This window comes from Saccopteryx bilineata, chromosome 2, assembly GCF_036850765.1.
Source record: "Saccopteryx bilineata isolate mSacBil1 chromosome 2, mSacBil1_pri_phased_curated, whole genome shotgun sequence".
In the NCBI taxonomy this organism is placed as follows: Eukaryota; Metazoa; Chordata; class Mammalia; order Chiroptera; family Emballonuridae; genus Saccopteryx; species Saccopteryx bilineata.
The window spans coordinates 312,993,914-313,012,117 of record NC_089491.1 but is presented as its reverse complement, the minus strand read 5'-3'; the positions used below and the strand labels follow the sequence as shown (position 1 = coordinate 313,012,117).

Here is an 18,204-nt window from a genome sequence, read left to right as displayed (position 1 = left end):
AGGAGACAAAGCTCTCGTACTCATCTTATCTAAATAAAGAGGTAATAATACACACACACACACACACACCCGTCCACCCGATGGCCACCCTCGATCAGCTGTGGGGCCCGAGGCATCCAGTCTCCTGGCCTGCAGAGACAACCTAAGGGTTTTCACCAAGGGGATCCCAGGGCATCCAAGTGCTCAATCCCTAAGCCTATCTGCCTCTCCCCTCCATTCTCCACCCCCACCCCCACCCCGTCGCAGCGGACGCCTCCTTTGTGGCAGCCATCCCTTCTACTCAGGTCGTCTACTTCTTCTTTGAGGAAACAGCCAGCGAGTTCGAGTTCTTCCACAAGCTCCACACATCTCGGGTGGCCAGAGTCTGTAAGGTCCGCCGCCTGGGCGGGAGGCGGGGCTGACGTGGAGGAGCCAATAGGGAGACGGCAGAGGCGGGGCTGAGAGCCTACAACCCTGTAGAGGGGGAAAGGCGGGTCAGCGGGCGGGGACTTGCTCTGGAGGTGCCCCTGACTCAGCCTGTCCCCTAGAACGACGTGGGCGGTGAAAGGCTGCTGCAGAAGAAGTGGACCACCTTCCTGAAGGCTCAACTGCTATGCACCCAGTCCGGGCAGCTGCCCTTTAACGTCATCCGCCATGCGGTCCTGCTGCCGGCCAATTTCTCCACCGATCTCCAAGTCTACGCAGTCTTCACCTCTCAATGGTGAGCCCCTGGGTGGGAACGTGGGGGCTAAATGCGAGATCTCAGACCAGCGCCCAAGATGCCCTCACTGGCCACGAGGGGTAGGAACTGATGTGAGCCGAACACAGATCGTCACCACTTATCAGGAAGTAGATTTATGCCCTCCATGTACGTGGGGGAAAATAAAGCTTAGAGAGATATTAGTTTATATGCTGCCTGGTTCCAAAAAGGATAGGAGGCAGCTTACAAAACGCAACCATTAAAATAAAATAAAGTAAAATAAAATAAAAAACCAATAAGGAAATGGGAATAAAGGGAGAATAAGAGAAGTCAAGGATAGGATCCACACATTACAAATATTTGTCATTTATGCAGTCTCTGAATGCCAGTCACAAATTTAGCTCTGAGCTTCTTAATGGCCAGAGCAAGAAAGGAAACACCATTAGCATCATAAGCTAAAAAATATAGCCATTGCTTAGAGGCTAAGAAGGGTTAACTGATTTGCTGTGGTCTGACTCCACAGTGTTTTAGATACCTGCTGACACCGTGTCAGGTAGCAAAGGTATCTGGTGTAAACAGGGCCAGGTATGTATGTGTGCCACAGTCAAGTTAAAGAGAACAGGGAAAACAGACCTGTCTGCACAGACCAGGGCTGAAGGAATAAAAATAGTCTTGTGGTCAGGCTCTGGTTCATTCTCTGAGGACCAGGAATCCGTGGCACCTCTAGGATGACAGCTTCACCTGGAGCCTGTCAGGAACTGGTTACACTGCCTCTCTGATGGGTAAAACCCTAGGGCCTAAGCCCTAATTAATTCTCTTTAAGGATAATCACACTTCAGATCCTGAAATGGGCCAAAGCCAAGGACCCTCCTAGCTCTTAACACCACAACTAGGAGAAGCAAAGGCAGCTTGAGGCTGACGCAACACTCCACATTCCTGCCCTTCTGGGTTTCTCACCAAGGGTGGGCCAGGGCTGGAGGGGGTGCTTCCTGATATAAGTGAGGAGATCATAGACAATGTCCCCTCTGGCTGTCTCCAGGCAGATCGGCGGAACCAGGAGCTCCGCTGTCTGTGCCTTCTCTCTCAAGGATATCAAACGTGTCTTTGAGGGGAAGTACAAGGAATTAAACAAAGAAACTTCACGATGGACTACTCATGATGTCCCTGATGATATCAGTCCTCGGCCAGGCAGCGTGAGTACCATTTTCCACACTGAGCAAAGCCCCCTCTCCCCAACAGAGACACACACATAATGCATTTATCAAAGTACCTATCTTGGCATAATAAATTCCTAATAAATGTCAGTGCTCCTCTTCGCCACCAACAGTCCTATCTGCTCAGATATACACCAGGTCTAGCTGCCCACATTTCACATGTGTCCAGTCCCGTCCTACACATAGAGCACTCCCTTCCATCCCAGCTAAGTACACACCAAACACCTGGGTATCTCACCAAGGAAACAGGAGCATGGGCTGTGCCGAGAGTATCTTCACCTGCATTTCTTATTTAACTTTTGGGTTTTGATTAGAGTACACCATTTAAAGGATCATATAGATTTACATGATTGGTTACAAGAAACAGTCCTATTCTACCCCCTACCCTTCACTTTTTCCTTTCTGGAGAAAACCAGCTTTAATTCTTTCTTTTTTTTTTTTTTTTTTAGCATGCACACACATGCACGTGCAAGAGAGAGAGAGATAAACAGACAGAAGGGAAGGGAGAGAGATGAGAAGCATCAACTCATAGTTGCAGCACTTTAGTTGTTCATTGATTGCTTCTCATACATGCCTTGACCAAGGGCTCCACCCAAGCCAGTGACCCCTTACTTAAGGTAGCGACCTTGGGCTCAAGCCAGCAATCTTGGGCTTCAAGCCAGTGACTTTGGGATTATGTTGATGAACCTGCACTCAACTGGCAACCTTGGGGTTTTGAACCTTGGACCTCGGCGTCCCAGATCAATGCTCTATCCACTATGCCAATCAGATTCAGCTTCAATTCTTTTAGTATTTATCTCCATATCTCTAAATAATATACTTTTTTATTACATCTTTTTTTTTGAGATTTTATGTATTGATTTCACAGAGAAAGGAGAGATGGGTGGGGGAACAAGAAGTATCAACTCATAGTTGCTTCACTTTAGTTGTTCATTGATGGTTGTATGTGCCTTGACCCAGCAAACCCAGGGTTTTGAACCAGCAACCTCAGCATTCTGGGTTGATGCTTTATCCACTGCGCCACCACAGACAAGGCTTATTATTACAGCTTGATGTTTCAGTTTCAAGCAGTATCTATTGAATTCCCATTCTGGAAGGGGAGAATTTAACTGTTTCCCCACCCAGTGGTGTGCTAGAGCTAGCTTGCAGCAACTAGCAAAAACTCTTTTTGCACATCTCTTTCCAAGTTCCTGTCCAGTGATGTTACATTGGTAACTTGAAATCAATCATGTGGGAATATAAACCACAGGAATCAGCAAATACTGCAAATCAGGGCTCCCCCATCCCTCACTCCAGAGCTGCCTTCCCATCACACCAGTGCACCCACCCCTTTGGTTAGATTAATATTTATGAGTCTTATCATTTATAGATTAGCCAAGTATTGTAGCAAGCCATGGTTATTTTTCCTTTTGCATATATTTTATTTTCCCTGGGGCTAGTAATTATTTTTTTTTAATTTTTATTTATTTATTTATTTATTTATTTTTTACAGAGACAGAGAGTGAGTCAGAGAGAGGGATAGACAGGGACAGACAGACAGTAACAGAGAGAAATGAGAAGCATCAATCATTAGTTTTTCATTGCGTGTTGCAACACCTTAGTTGTTCATTGATTGCTTTCTCACATGTGCCTTGACCACGGGCCTTCAGCAGGCTGAGCAACCCCTTGCTGGAGCCAGCAACCTTGGGTCCAAGCTGGTGAGCCTCGCTCAAACCAGATGAGCCCGCACTCAAGCTGGCGACCTCGGGGTCTCGAACCTGGGTCCTTCCGCATCCCAGTCTGACGCTCTATCCACTGCGCCACCACCAGGTCAGGCATAGTAATTATTTTGATGTTTCTTTGCTTGCTTTGTTTTCTAAGTTCTTATCTTTAATCCCAAACTCTTTATTTTTTAAGTGAAAGAGAGTTAGTTTATTGGTGAAGCAGTGAGACTCAGAGTGGCTACTCCATAAGCAGAGCAGCCAACCCCAAACTTTTACTAAATTATCTGAATCTCTTCTAAAGACAGACCTGTTAGGTGTTCCAATAGTTTCAACTCCTTCCTGTCTACTGCTGCCATCTACAAGCTGCCATCCTGGAATCTGCCATCTTGGAATCTCTCTTCTTCATCCTTTTGGCGGTTCCCTTTCCTTCCTTTCCTTCCTTCCCTTCCCGCCCGCCCTCCTTCTCTCCCTCCCTCCCTCCCTTCCTTCCTTCTTTCTTTTTGCCTTTCTTGTGATGATCTCATGTTTCTTGCATTTCATGGCTTCTGTTCCTTCTCCTCCACCTACTCTTCTTCCTCCTCCTTATTTTAGTGGACGATAGTCTCTGTAGATTTCTAGATGGGGATATATTACAGTAAAATATTTTGAGACCTTGAATATCTGAAAATGTCTTTATTCCACTTTCACTTTTGACAGTATGGCTAGGTACATGTAATTTTAGAATAGAAATAATCTTCCTTAAAAACTTTGAAGGCAAGGCTTGCTCTATTATCGTCTAGCTTCCGGTGCTGCTGTTGAGAAGCCCAAAGCTCTTCTGATCCCTAACTCTTTGAATGTCATCTGGTTTTTTCTCACAGGAATCTTTTGATGTTCTTTTTTTTAAAAAATTTTATTTATTTTTTACAGAGACAGAGAGTCAGAGAGAGGGATAGACAGGGACAGAGAGAGATGAGAAGCATCAACTATTAGTTTTTCATTGCGCATTACAACACCTTAGTTGTTCATTGGTTGCTCTCTCATACGTGCCTTGACCGCGGGCCTTCAGCAGACCGAGCAACCCCTTGCTAGAGCCAGTGACCTTGGGTTCAAGCTGGTGGGCTTTTCCTCAAACCAGATGAGCCCGCATTCAAGCTGGCGACCTCGGGGTCTTGAACCCGGGTCCTCTGCATCCCAGTCCGACGCTCTATCCACTGCGCCACCGCCTGGTCAGGCTCTCACAGGAATCTTGTAGGGTCTTTTCTTTGTTCCTGACTGTTGTGAAATTTCACAATATTTTGCTTTGTTGAGATTCTGTCCATTTATTGTGCTAGACATTCAATTTGCCCCTTCAGCCGGAAATTTAGTTCCTTCAGTTCTGAGAAATTTTCTTGGACTATTTCCTCTTTTTTCATTCAACAAATATTTTCTGAGACCACTTGCCACTGTTCTAGGCACTGAGGATACAGCAGTGAATAAAACAAATCCCTTTTCTCATGAAGCTGACATTTTAATGTTAGTGTATTTTTCTCTCTCTCTCTCTCTCTTTTTTTTTTTTTTTTTTTTTTTGAGAGAGAGAGACAGGAACATCAAGCTCCTCTATGTTCCCTGACCAGGGAGTCAAACCAGTGAAGCTTCAGGCTCCAGAATGAGGTTCCAATCAACCGAGCTATCTGACCTGGGCTTAATTTTCATTGATATTTGTTATTTTCATTTCTTTCTTCTTTTTCTTCTTCTTTTTTTTTTTAGATGAGAGAAGGGGCGATAGACTCTCGCATGCGCCCTGACTGGGATCCACCCAGCAGCCCCATTTAGGGCCAGTGCTCGAGTACCAAGCTATTTTTAGCACCTGAGGCTAATATGCTCCAGTGGTGCTGTCCTCAGCATTCAAGGCCACACTCAAACCAGTCAAGCCACTGCTGAAGAGGGAAAGAAGGGGGAGAGGAAGGGGGAAAGATGCAAATGGTCACGTCACTTCTCTTGTGTTCCCTGACCGGGAATTGAACCTGGGATGTCCATATACCAGGCCAATACTCTGTCCACTGAGCCACTGGCCAGGGCCTTTATTGGATTTTATTTTAGAGAGACAGGGAGAAGAAGGGATAGAGAGGGGAGGGGGAAGGGAAGCATTTGTTGTTCCACTCAGTGGTGCATTCCTTGGTTGCTTCCCATGTGTGCTCTGACTAGGATGGAAGCCACAACCCTGTCATTTTGGGATGATACTCTTAACCAACTGAGCTAATCCACCAGGGCATTTTTCTCTTCTTTCTGGACTTCTTGGACTGGTCCTCTAACTTTTAAAACCCTTTCTTCTTTTCTTTTCTTTTTTTTAGAGAAAGAGACAAACATACATATAGACAGACAGGAAGGGAGAGAGATGAGAAGCATCAACTCATAGTTGCGGCACCTTAGTTATTCACTGACTGCTTTCTCATATGTGCCTTGACCCAGGGGCTCCAGCCAAACCAGTGACCCTTTGCTCAAGCCAAGCCAGCAACTTTGGGCTCAAGCCAGTGACCTTTGGGCTCAAGCCAGCGACCATGGGGTGATGTCTCTGATCCCACGCTCAAGCCAGCAACCTGGCTCTCAAGCTAGTGAACCTGTGTTCAAGCGGCGACCCCAGGGTTTCAAACCTGGGTCCTCAGGCTGACACACTATCTACTGCACCATCACCTAGTCAGGCACAAACCCTTTCTTATTTTCTAAGGCTTTAGTTTGGTTCTACTTTTTGGGCGAGTGCTTCAACTTTATCTTCTAATCCTTCAGATTTTAAATTTCTGCTAAAATATATAATTTCCCAGATTTTTTTTTTTTTTTTTTTTTACAGAGACAGAGTCAGAGAGAGGGATAGACAGGGACAGACAGACAGGAACAGGGAGATGAGAAGCATCGATCATTAGTTTTTCGTTGCACATTACGACACCTTAGTTGTTCATTTATGTTCATTTATTGCTTTGTTATATATGCCTTGACCGCAGTCCTTCAGCAGACCAAGTAACCCTTTGCTCGAGCCAGCGACCTTGGGTCCAAGCTGGTAAGCTTTTGCTCAAGCCAGATGAGCCCGCGCTCAAGCTGGCGACCTCGGAGTCTCGAACCTGGGTCCTCGGCATCCCAGTCTGATGCTCTATCCACTGCGCCACTGCCTGGTTAGGCAGATTTTTCTTTTTAGCTTAAAATATTTCTTTTATAAAAATGTTTTATTTTGCCTGGCAGACAGATTTTTTTTGAGCTTTAAATATTTCTTTTATAAAAATGTCTTATTTTGCCTGACTAGGCGGTGGCGCAGTGGATAGAGCATCGGACTGGGATGCTGAGGACTCAGGTTCAAGACCCCGAGGTCGCCAGCTTGAGCACGGGCTCATCTGGCTTGAGCAAAAGCTCACCAGCTTAGACCCAAGGTCACTGGCTCGAGCAAAGGGTTACTCGGTCTGCTGAAGGCCCGCGGTCAAGGCACATATGACAAAGCAATAAATGAACAACTAAGCTGTCGCAACGAAAAACTGATGATTGATGCTTCTCATCTCTCTCCATTCCTGTCTGTCTGTCCCTATCTATCCCTCTCTCTGTCCCTGTAAAAAAAAAAAGAAAAAAAAGTTTTATTTTTCCTGTGGTGGTGCAGTGGATTAAGTATCAACCTGGAATACTGAGGCCCTAGGTTCAAAACCCTGGGCTTGCCCAGTCAAGGCATATACAAAAAACAACTACAAGTTGGCCCTGGCCGGTTGGCTCAGTGGTAGAGCGTCAGCCTGGTGTGCGGAAGTCCTGAGTTCAGTTCCCCGCCAGGGCACACAGGGGAAGCGCCCATCTGCTTCTCCACTCCTCCCCCTCTCCTTCCTCTCTGTCTCTCTCTTCCCCTCCCGCAGCCGAGGCTCCATTGGAGCAAAGATGCCCGGGCGCTGGGGATGGCTCCTTGGCCTCTGCCCCAGGCGCTAGAGTGGCTCTGGTTGCAAGAGGGACGCCCTGGATGGGCAGAGCATCGCCCCCTGGTGGGCGTGCCGGGTGGATCCTGGTCGGGCGCATGCAGGTGTCTGTCTGACTGCCTCCCCGTTTCCCCTTCAGAAGAAAAAGAAATACAAACCCCCCCTCAGAAAAACCAAAAAAAACAACTACAAGTTGATGCTTCTCACTGCTTGCCCCCCTCTGTCTTTTTCTCCCTCTCTTCTCTCTCTAAAAAAATTGATAAAGTAAAAATCTTAAAAAAAAAAGTTCTATTATGGAGAATTTCAAAGATATCCAAAGTACTGACCAGGTGGTGGTGCAGTGGGTAGAGTGTCGGACTGGGATGCAGACGACCCAGGTTTGAGACCCCAAGGTTGCCAGCTTGAGCACAGGCTTATCTGGTTTGAGCAAAAGCTCACCAGCTTGGACCCAAGGTCGCTGGCTCCAGCAAGGGGTTACTCGGTCTGCTGTACCTCACGGTCAAGGCACATATGAGAAAGCAATCAATGAACAACTAAAGTGTCGCAATGAAAAACTGATGATTGATACTTCTCATCTTTTTTTTCTTTTTTTTTTAATTTATTTTTATTTTTCTTTTTTTTTGTATTTTCTGAAGCTAGAAACGGGAAGAGACAGTCAGACAGACTCCCGCATGCGCCCGACTGGGATCCACCCGGCACGCCCACCAGGGGCGATGCTCTGCCCACCAGGGGGCGATGCTCTGCCCCTCCGGGGTGTCGCTCTGCCGCCTGGGGCAGAGGCCAAGGAGCCATCCCCAGCGCCCAGGCCATCTTTGCTCCAATGGAGCCTTGGCTGCGGGAGGGGAAGAGAGAGACAGAGAGGAATGGGGGGGGGGGTGGAGAAGCAAATGGGCGCTTCTCCTATGTGCCCTGGCCGGGAATCGAACCCGGGTCCCCCACATGCCAGGCCGACGCTCCACCGCTGAGCCAACCGGCCAGGGCCCTTCTCATCTTTTCATTCCTATCTGTCAGTCCCTGTCTATCCCTCTCTCTGACTCTCTCTCTATCTCTGTAAAGAAAAAGAAAAAGAAAAAGATATCCAAAGTAGACAGAATGGTATACTGAACCTCCATATACCCATCAGCCAGCTTCAACCCATAGCCAGTCAAACTTGTTTCATCTATACTTCACCTACGTCCTCCCTTATTATTTTGAAGCAAATTCTGGACATCATATAATTTCATCTGTAATTTACTATGGCTTCTATACTGAATTACCACAATCTTGGTGGCTGAACACAACAGAAATTTATTCTCTCTCACAGTTCTGGAGGCCAGGAGTTCAAAATCAAACCCTTCTGGAGGTTCTGAGAATTTGTTTCATGTGTCTCTTAGCTTTCAGTTGGCTATTGGCAATCCTTGGTGCTCCTCGGCTTATAGACACCTCACTCCCATCTCTGCCTCTCTCATCACTTTGCCATCTCCTCTATGTGTCTCCTCTACTTTTCATATAAGGACACTTGTTATTTGATTTAGAGACCATCATAATCCAGAATGAGCTCATTTTGAGATTTTAAATTATTTCTTCAAAGACCCTTTTTGCAAAAAGGTCACACTCATAGGTTTTATTTTATTTTGTTTAGCAGAAGAGCTTAGATATTTATTTAGGTTACCTATGGCATTAGTTGTTATTAATATATGGAGATTTTATTTAACAGGTGATTTTTAGCAACTGTATGAATACTAAAAGATGTAATTTTGGGCCCTGGCAGACTGGCTCAGTGGATAGAATGTCAGCCTGGTGTGTGGAAGTCCTGGTTTGACCCCTGGTCAGGGCACAAGTGAGAAGCAACCACCTGCTTCTCTTCCCCTCCCTTCCCCCCTTTTCTCTCTTTCTTCCCTTCTCACAGCCAGTGGCTCAATTGGTTCAAGCATCAGTCCAGGTGCTGAGGATAGCTCGGTTGGTCCAAATGTTGGTCTCAGGTGCTGAGAATAGCTCAGTTGATTTGAGCATCAGCGTCAGATGAGGGTTGCTGGGTAGATTCCAGTCAAGGCGCATGCAGGAGTCTGTCTCTGCATCTCCCTTCCTCTCACTTAAAAGAAAAAGATATAATTTTGACACATGTTTTAGTTTCACATCTTTTATTTGGCCTGTGTACCTGTTGGGAGACAACATTTGTTCTTTGGAACAAACTTTTATTAGATTTTATAGAAATGATTGACTTGCAAGAGATCACCTATAAATGTTCTGTGATACCACTTGGGAGCTGCTGCAGGTTAGGGCTCCTTAGGGAGCTTCATAGCACTCACAAAGAAGAGACAGAAGATCTAGAGAAGGAGTGGATACACTGTGAGTCTTGGTGGACTGTGAGTACAAAGATGGTTTTTTTCATACTAAAGACATCCCTTCAACTTGGCACCTCAGGCAGTGAGAACTCAGGCCATCAACACCACTATGTACTGAGTTGTAACTATTAGTTAGTTACAGGAGCTCTTCTTCATACCTAAATATTGATGACATGATAAGAGCAGAAGTAGAGGTTGTGAAAAGATAAAGAATGGAACACAATAAGTCTCTAGGTGTTTCCTTTACTCTGAATTTGCCTTTGGCCAGCATGGCCTCCCACAATATATGAACAATATCCAGGAACACCCCAGATAAAGTTAACTTTGACCATAAGCAATGATCACAGTGTTGGAAGGGAATATGGAGAGGACACAACGTCTGGCTGACCCAAGAGCTGGCCCCAGACAATCACATTCACAGGTTTTAGATGGACATATTTTTGAGGGGGTTACCATTCAACCTATTATATCATCCATAAATATTTTAGTATGTATCTCTAAAAGGCAGGGCTTTAAAAAGTACCCATAGTAGGCCTGACCTGTGGTGGCGCAGTGGATAAAACATCGACCTGGAAATGCTGAGGTTGCCAGTTCGAAACCCTGGGCTTGCCTGGTCAAGGCACATACGGGAGTTGATGCTTCCAGCTTCTCCCCCCTGTCTCTCTCTCCTCTCTATCTCTCTCTGTCTCTCTCTCTCTCCTCTCTAAAATGAATAAAAAAATAAAAATTAAAAAAAAAGTACCCATAGTACCATTATCACACCAAAAAAAGTAATAACTCCTTAATATAATACACATTTGTGTTCAAATTTCTAATAGCCTCATAGATGTCATAAGAGTATTTTAAAATATAGTTTGTTTGTTTATTTGAGTCAAAACCTAAATAAGATCTATAAATTTGGATTGGTTATTCTTTCAATAAATCTCTTAATCTAGATGTTCCCTTTCTATCTTCTTTTTTTTTCTCTTGCAATTTGTCATATAGAATTTTTCATAATCTGAATCTTGATGATTTTGCATCTCAATGGTAGAATATAAGTATTTTCTGTGAATTGGTGTTTGGATCTAGAGACTTGATCAGATTAAACTTTGATTGGGGAGGGGCGAGACTACTCATTGTGGTTAGTGTGTTTTTTCTTCAGAACATATGTAATGTCTGGCTGTCCTCTTAAAGTAAGACCTCCTCTTTCGTAGCATTACGTTCTTGTTTCATGGGTGCACTGTCTTCACTTATCTCTCTTACGATAATATTGATACTTTGGTGTGAAGTTTTCTTTTCTCTGAATCATTTGTTTTTCCTCTTAGGTTTTCATTTGTCCATTTTTTCTGTTTGTTTGCTTTGGTCTCTTTCATAATCATGGTTTCGCTCACATGTCTGGTAATCCTTGGCTATCTACTCATATTTAAGAGCAGGGGACCATGAAGCTATTTGGAAACTTCTGTGCCTTTGGGTATGACTTGGCAACTTGAGCTCATGTAGCTCCACTGAAGATAGTCTAGCCAGGCTGTTTTTTGGGGGGACCTTCAATGTTAATATCTTTAAAGCTCTCCTATGGGACCTCTAGTCAGTGTTCCCAGAGCAGACATTTCTGGTCTTCTGTTTGGAGGAAGATAGTCTGGTTTCTGGTGTCAGGGAGCCATGGAGGAAGAGGGTTGAGGGTGAGGAAGAGTCTTTGCTTGCACTGTGCCTAACTATACTTACTCCTCTGCCTTTATGGAGGTGCCCTCCTCAACCGTGCCTGCTTTCATTCATCCAGAGACCCTCTGTCTTACTCTCTCCAGTGAATGAACCTCCAGTCTTGGGCCAGGGCATGGAAGGGACAGTCACTCAGGTGTATGTAGCTGGGAAGAGATCTTCCTGTTTTTTAAACAGATTTTCCCATAATCCTCTTTGTTCAGCCCTCCTTTTACCCACTTTCAGAGGCGACTGGAGCCACGAATTCATGAACTTTAGAAACTGTCTTGTAAGCCAGATGTACTCCAGGGCCATCTTAAGAAGATTGTTTTTTAAGTCTTTTACTATTTATTAATTTGTTATCCAACTTCTAAATGTGGGGCTTTTGCCTCCTCTCCTATTCTCCCACCTCTGTAGATTTGCCTTTAAAAAAAGCCTCATTGAGAGGAAGCAAGAGTAGGTACATATGCTCATTGTGGCATCAAAATGAGATATAGATATTGCCTGACCAGGTAGTGGTGTAGTGGATAGAGAGTTGACCTGAGATGCTATGGACCCAGGTTTGAAACTCCTAGGTTGCTGGCTTGAGCGCAGGGTCGCTGGCTTGAGTGTGGGATCATAGACTTGACCCTGTGGTCGCTGGCTTGAGTCCAAGGTCTCTGGCTTGAGCAAGGAGTCACTGGCTCAGCTGAAGCTCCCTGGTCAAGGGACATATGAAAAAGCAATCAATGCCCTAGCCAGATAGCTCGGTTGGTTAGAGCATTGTCCCAAAACACAGAGGTTGATGGTTTGATCCCCAGTCAGGGCACATACAGGAACAGATTTTTCTGTCTCTTCCCTGCTCTCTCCCTTCCTCTCTCTAAAATAAATAAAATAAGCATTTGAGAGAGAGAGAAGCAATCAATGAACAACTAAAGTGCTGCAACTATGAATTGATGCTTCTCATCTCTCTGCCTTCCCTGTCTGTCTGTCTCTCACTAAAAAGAGAGAGAGAGAGAGAGAGAGAGGGAGGGAGGGAGGGAGAAATAGAGGTTATTACCTCACTTTATAGATGAGGAAATTAAAGCTCCTAAAAGTGGAGTACCTTGTCTGCGGACACAGCTTGTAGGTGACAGAGCTGGGGTTGGCCCTAAGACAGCGCTCTTGGGTATGAAGGAGAAAGATCCTGACTGAAGATTATAGCACAGGTACCCCAAGAGCCCTAGTATGCTGGTGTTGGCAGGACCTTTAGAGAACTGGTTCAGCCCCCTCATTTTATGGATGAGAAAAGGAAGCCCAGAGTGGAGAAGAAACTCTCCCAGAATCATGCAGCAACTTTGCGCAAAACCTTGATGAGAAACACACTTGCCACACCACCCCTTTCTGTGACATCTTTCATTTAATCACTGATTCAGCAAACATTTATTGGGTATCAACTGTGTGCCACATCCTGTGCTAAGATATGAATAAAACAGAGTCCTTGCCTGCAAAAGGCCTTCAACCCGCTTCCTGCTGGCTGCGAGGCTTCCTTGATGAAGGTGTGGAAGATGAGGCTAACATTTACTGAGTCCTTAATTCAAGCCAATCACTGTTCTAATTATGTTCTGTGTATTTTACCATTCATCTTCACAGCAAGCCTGTCATGTATTGCTAATATGCCCATTTTACTGTTAGGGAATATAGAGGCTGGAATTCAAAGCCAGGCAGCTCCAGAGTCTGAACCTTAACCATCCAGAGATAAGGACTGCCATGGAGGGAGGCAGAGGAGATTAGCAGAGGGAGAAGGGAAGGAAGCATCAATGGGCGAGCTGACAGGAAGGAGGAAGCTGACCTGATCTGCCTTCTGCCCCCTTCAGTGCCCGGTGGGCCCTTCCTCTGATAAAGCCTTGACCTTCATGAAGGACCATTTCCTGATGGATGAACAGGTGGTGGGAAAGCCCCTGCTGGTGAAGTCTGGTGTGGAGTACACACGACTTGCGGTGGAGACAGCCCAGGGCCTTGATGGGCACAGCTATCTGGTCATGTACTTGGGTACCGGTGAGTAAAGGGCTCCGGACATTCCTCAGGGGACTAGAGCAGAGGAGGGAAATCTTTGAGTTCATTCATGTGTGCATTTATTCAACAAATGTTTTCTGAGCACCTACTATGAGCCTGGCACCCCGTTAGGCTCTGAAAATACTGTGGGGAAACAAAACAGCTCAGTCCCTACTTTTTCTGAGCTTTCAATCTGGTCAGGGAGACAACACAAGGGCTTTGGTGGCCTTAGCAAGAGCTGTTTATTTTATGAGGGAAAGCATGTTAGAGAGGGGAGGGGAGGGGAGCTGGACTCAGCAAGTACAGAGATCTTTCCTTCACGAGGCTTGACTGTGAAGTGGAAGAGAGGAATGAGGTGACTGGAGGAGGGTGTGGGGTCCAGCCAGCATTCTCTTTTTAAATACAGGAAACATTGTCGGGATTCAGGAGAGAGGGAGGTGGTGAGAGATGGGCTGACAAGGGGATAATTGGCAGGTGAAGTTGCAGAGGGAGCAGGAAGCCAGAGTCCAGGAAACAGGTGGAGAGACTGGCTGTGAGCTGACGAGGGCCAGCGTCCCTGCAGGGGTGGGAGCCAGGAGTAGTAAGACTGAGGTAGGTATAGCCTCAGGGACAGGCAGGAAGCAGAGGGAGCTCTTATGTGAAGGCTTTTCTGTTTTCTGTGAAGTAGGAGACACTGGTCTTGAGCTAGGAATGAAGGGTGGAAAAGATGGGAGGTTTGAAGGAAGGTAGATTCAAATAGTCATTGCGGAAAGGAGAGAGGATCACAGGAATGTGGAAGATTGCCAAGCCTAAATATTGAGGGCCTGGTGAGATAGATGACCTTGAGCTTTAGTGGAAGAAATCTACCAGGTTCATTCATTCTTTTAGGACCTGTTAGGAGTCACCCTATCAGCCATGCATTTATGGGGTATACAGTAGAGAACAAAACAGAGAGCTCATGCTTGTGGAGTGCAGGGAGACAGACAATAAACATACCAAGTCAGTGACATCAGATGTTATGAGACATCTGATGTGATGGGGAATCAGGAATGCCAGTCAAGGTGGTTGCAATTTTTAAAAGGGTGGGCAGGATAGAACTCACTGAAATGCCTTTGAGTAGAAAAACTTGATGGAGGTGGGGGAGGCTGGTGATGTGATTTTCCCACAGAAGCACTCAGCTGTTCACTGCCCTGTGTCCACGGAATGTGGAAAGTTGGGTTCCTTCAGGGAAAGAGTTCTTTTTTTTTTTTTTTCATTTTTCCGAAGCTGGAAACGGGGAGGCAACGCATGCGCCCGACCGGGATCCACCTGGCATGCCCACCAGGGGGCAATGTTCTGCCCATCGCTCTGTTGCATCCAGCACCATTCTAGCGCCTGAGGCAGAGGCCACAGAGCCATCCCCAGCGCCCAGGCCATCTTTGCTCCAATGGAGCCTTGGCTGCAGGAGGGGAAGAGAGCGACAGAGAGGAAGGAGAGGGGGAGGGGTGGAGAAGCAGAAGGGCGCTTCTCCTGTGTGCCCTGGCTGGGAATCGAACCTGGGACTCCTGCACACCAGGCCGACGCTCTACCACTGAGCCAACCGGCCAGGGCCCAGGGACAGAGTTCTAATGAGTGGTGCAGAGGGAGGGCAGGGGGCAGGGATTTCAGTAGTTTACAAGAACGCTCCATCTCCACGGCACTGAGGGAAGCAGTCCGATGGATCTGTCCAGCGCGTGTGACACTGCAGAAAGAACCTTCTGATAGCTGGGAGATCATCTGGAGTCGGGGAGGGAGAAGGGCGGGGTCTGTAGAAAAGGTGAGGCAGTTTCAGCTCTGTCTCTCCACAGCCACAGGGTCCCTGCACAAGGCTGTGGTGAGCAGAGACAGCAGAGTTTATCTGGTAGAGGAGATTCAGCTGTTCCCCGAGCCTGAACCTGTTCAAAACCTACAGCTGTCCCCTACCCAGGTGAGAAGGGACCTTCTAAAGGGGCAGGCCTCGGGTGCTGGGTCCTTGCTAGGCGTGGTGGGAGCACCCTGACACTCTATCTTTTTTCCAGGGTGCATTGTTTATAGGCTTCTCAGGAGGCGTCTTCAGGGTCCCCCGAGCCAACTGTAGTGTCTATGAGACCTGTATGGACTGTGTCCTTGCCCGGGACCCCCACTGTGCCTGGGACCCCGAGTCCAGAATCTGTCGCCTCCTGCCCACCTCCATCCCGTGAGTGCCAGTCCTGGATGGCACCAGGACCCTTTCTACCTAGCTTGTGTTCTTGTTCTTCCTCTCTCCAGGGGCTACTGACACATTCCCTCCAAGATCTCCCCTCCTGTGGTGGGCTCCTCCAGGGAAGGGGTTGCACCCAGCAGTTTAGAGGCTGCTCTAGAATCCTGGGTCTCCCCTCCTCTGTTCTACCTGTATCCAACCCTCCTTCTTTCCCACTGCTTCCTCCCTGCTTTTCCCACTTCTGTCTGAAGGGAAGTTTTTTTTTTGTGTTTTTTTTTTTTATCTCTTCGCCCTCTCAGGAAGTCCTGGAGGCAGGATGTGGAGAGAGGGAACCCAGACTGGGCGTGTGCCAATGGCCCCATGGGAAGGAGCCTCCGGCCTCAGAGACAACCCCAGATCAGTGAGTGTGGGACCAGGGGAGGTGCAAAGGCTCGGGAGGGCTGTGCATTCCTTCCTCAGTTTCCTCCCCTAGCACTCGTCTAGCTTGAGACCTGAACACCCAGAGTTGGCATGCATTTGGGCCTTGCCTCTTAGGGAAAGGGGATTCAGGATTGAGGGTAAAGCTGGTTTTGGTGTCATAAGTTGGAGTCAGATGGACTGGAAGTAGTTTGGGGTCCTGATTAGAGATAGGAAAGAGTTAGGGTTGAGTTTGGGAGTTAAATGGAAATTGGAGATATTCATAGAAAGTCCAAATGTAGGGTAGAGATACTCCCCCGCCTTCCTTTGCCCCCACCTCCCTTAACCTTTTGTCCTCTTTTCTTCATCTATAGTTAAAGAAGTGCTGGCTGTCCCCAACTCCATTCTGGAGCTCCCTTGTCCCCACCTCTCAGCTCTGGCCTCTTACTACTGGACTCACGGGAGAACACCAGTCCCAGGAGCCTCTTCCATGGTCTACAATGGCTCCCTCTTGCTGTTACTGCGGGACGGGGCCGGGGGCCTCTACCAGTGCTGGGCCATGGAGAATGGCTTCTTATACCCTGTAGTCTCCTATTGGGTGAACAGCCAGGACCAGCCCCTGGCCCTGGACCCTGAACTGGCCGGCATTCCCCGGGAGCGTGTGGAGGGCCCGCTGACGAGGGTCAGTGGCGGGGCCGCCCTGGCTGCCCAGAGGTCCTACTGGCCCCACTTCCTCACGGTCACTGTACTGCTTGCCTTAGTGCTTTCAGGAGCCCTCATCATCCTCCTCATCTTCCCACTGGGGGCACTCCGAGCCCGCAGCAAGGTCCAGGGCTGTGAGACCCTGCCCCCCAGGGAGAAAGCCCCCTTGAGCAGAAAGCTGCACCTCCAACTTCCCAAGGAACGCAGGTCTTCTGCCAGTGATCTGGACGCTGACAACAACCATGAGGGCACTGAGGTGGCTTAAACTCTGGGCACAGACTGGGGCTGCAGGGTAGGGCATGGTGCCTGGTCATGCCGCCCAGGGCGCCTGGAGCAGTGCAGACCTGAGTCGGGTGGGAGCAGCAGGAAAGATCACCTTCCTCCCCCCAGGGCAGCTGCTCTGCCATTCTGCTGCACCACCAGTAGCACTCAGCAGGCCTGGGCACGTGGCTGACTCCCCTATGAGATTCCCTTCTACCAAACACACGAGCTCTCAAATGGGGGTTGCCCCAGACCTGGACATAGGCTATGACAGGAAGACCTAGAAAAGATCCTTCAGTTCCACCCATTCTGGGACACTCCAGGAAATTTGCTCCAGAAGACCCTAAAACATCTGACTGTTCCAGAACCCGATGGTAATAAACACCAAACATCTAAACAACCATAAGATAGCATGCCACCCCTGGAGACTCCACTCTGATAGCAGCTGCTGCCTGGGCCATCAGTACTTCCCTTTCCTAGAGATCTTTAGGGCTCTGCTGGGAGCTGCCCTCTCCTGCTCCCCTTATCAACTGCACACCACTGACTCCTGGGAAGTCTTTCCTGAAGTCTGACCACCTTCCTTCTTGCTTCAGTTCAGGGAGGTTGTGAGCCTTTCAGCTGGGCTAGAATGGCAGAGGTAATCTGAGCCTTGTTCGTGCATTTACCCTGGCAGATCCTTTGACCTCCCTCCTCTCCCCTTTCCTTTGCTTTGGGATTCAGAAAACTGTCACAGTTTATTTTTTATTAAAACGACAAAACTTATCATTGGTGTTATTTTTATCAGAGCAGAGTTCTCCAGTGGAGGACTGCGAGATGTAAGGGGAGCAGCCCTGGCCAGGTAGCTCAGTTGGCTAGAGCATCGTCCCAATATGCTAAGATTGCAAGCTTGATCTCTGGTCGACACATACAAGAATCAACTAATGAATGCATAAGTAAGTGGAACAATAAAATCAATGTTTCACTCTCTCTCTAAAAAATTCAATAAATAAAATTTTTAAATAAATAAATTAAAAAAAAAAGGGAACAGGCATCAAGGACATCAGTGAGAAGAGGGCCATTTGTGGGGTGGCTGTTTCCTAGAACTCTTCTGCCTTGCTAGCTTCCCCCAGAGCCAGCCGACAGCCCTTTCCTCCACTCCAGCCATTGCTAGAGAGGGCCTTAAGACT

The 18,204-nt window shown here is 47.4% G+C and overlaps 1 protein-coding gene across 7 annotated transcripts in view; it reads left to right on the top strand.

The window, feature by feature from the left end:
- Positions 1-17,800, top strand: part of SEMA4A (semaphorin 4A) — a 33,081-nt gene extending 15,281 nt beyond the window's left edge. For all 7 annotated transcript variants that reach the window (XM_066261846.1, XM_066261844.1, XM_066261847.1 and 4 more), the window contains exons 8-15: positions 247-371; positions 528-700; positions 1,719-1,872; positions 13,326-13,506; positions 15,309-15,427; positions 15,519-15,676; positions 15,979-16,079; positions 16,450-17,800. In XM_066261846.1, coding sequence (XP_066117943.1) covers positions 247-371; positions 528-700; positions 1,719-1,872; positions 13,326-13,506; positions 15,309-15,427; positions 15,519-15,676; positions 15,979-16,079; positions 16,450-17,042 — 1,604 coding nt within the window. In that variant the 3' untranslated portion in view covers positions 17,043-17,800. The remainder of the gene's footprint in view (positions 1-246; positions 372-527; positions 701-1,718; positions 1,873-13,325; positions 13,507-15,308; positions 15,428-15,518; positions 15,677-15,978; positions 16,080-16,449) is intronic.
- Positions 17,801-18,204: the final 404 nt, after the last annotated feature.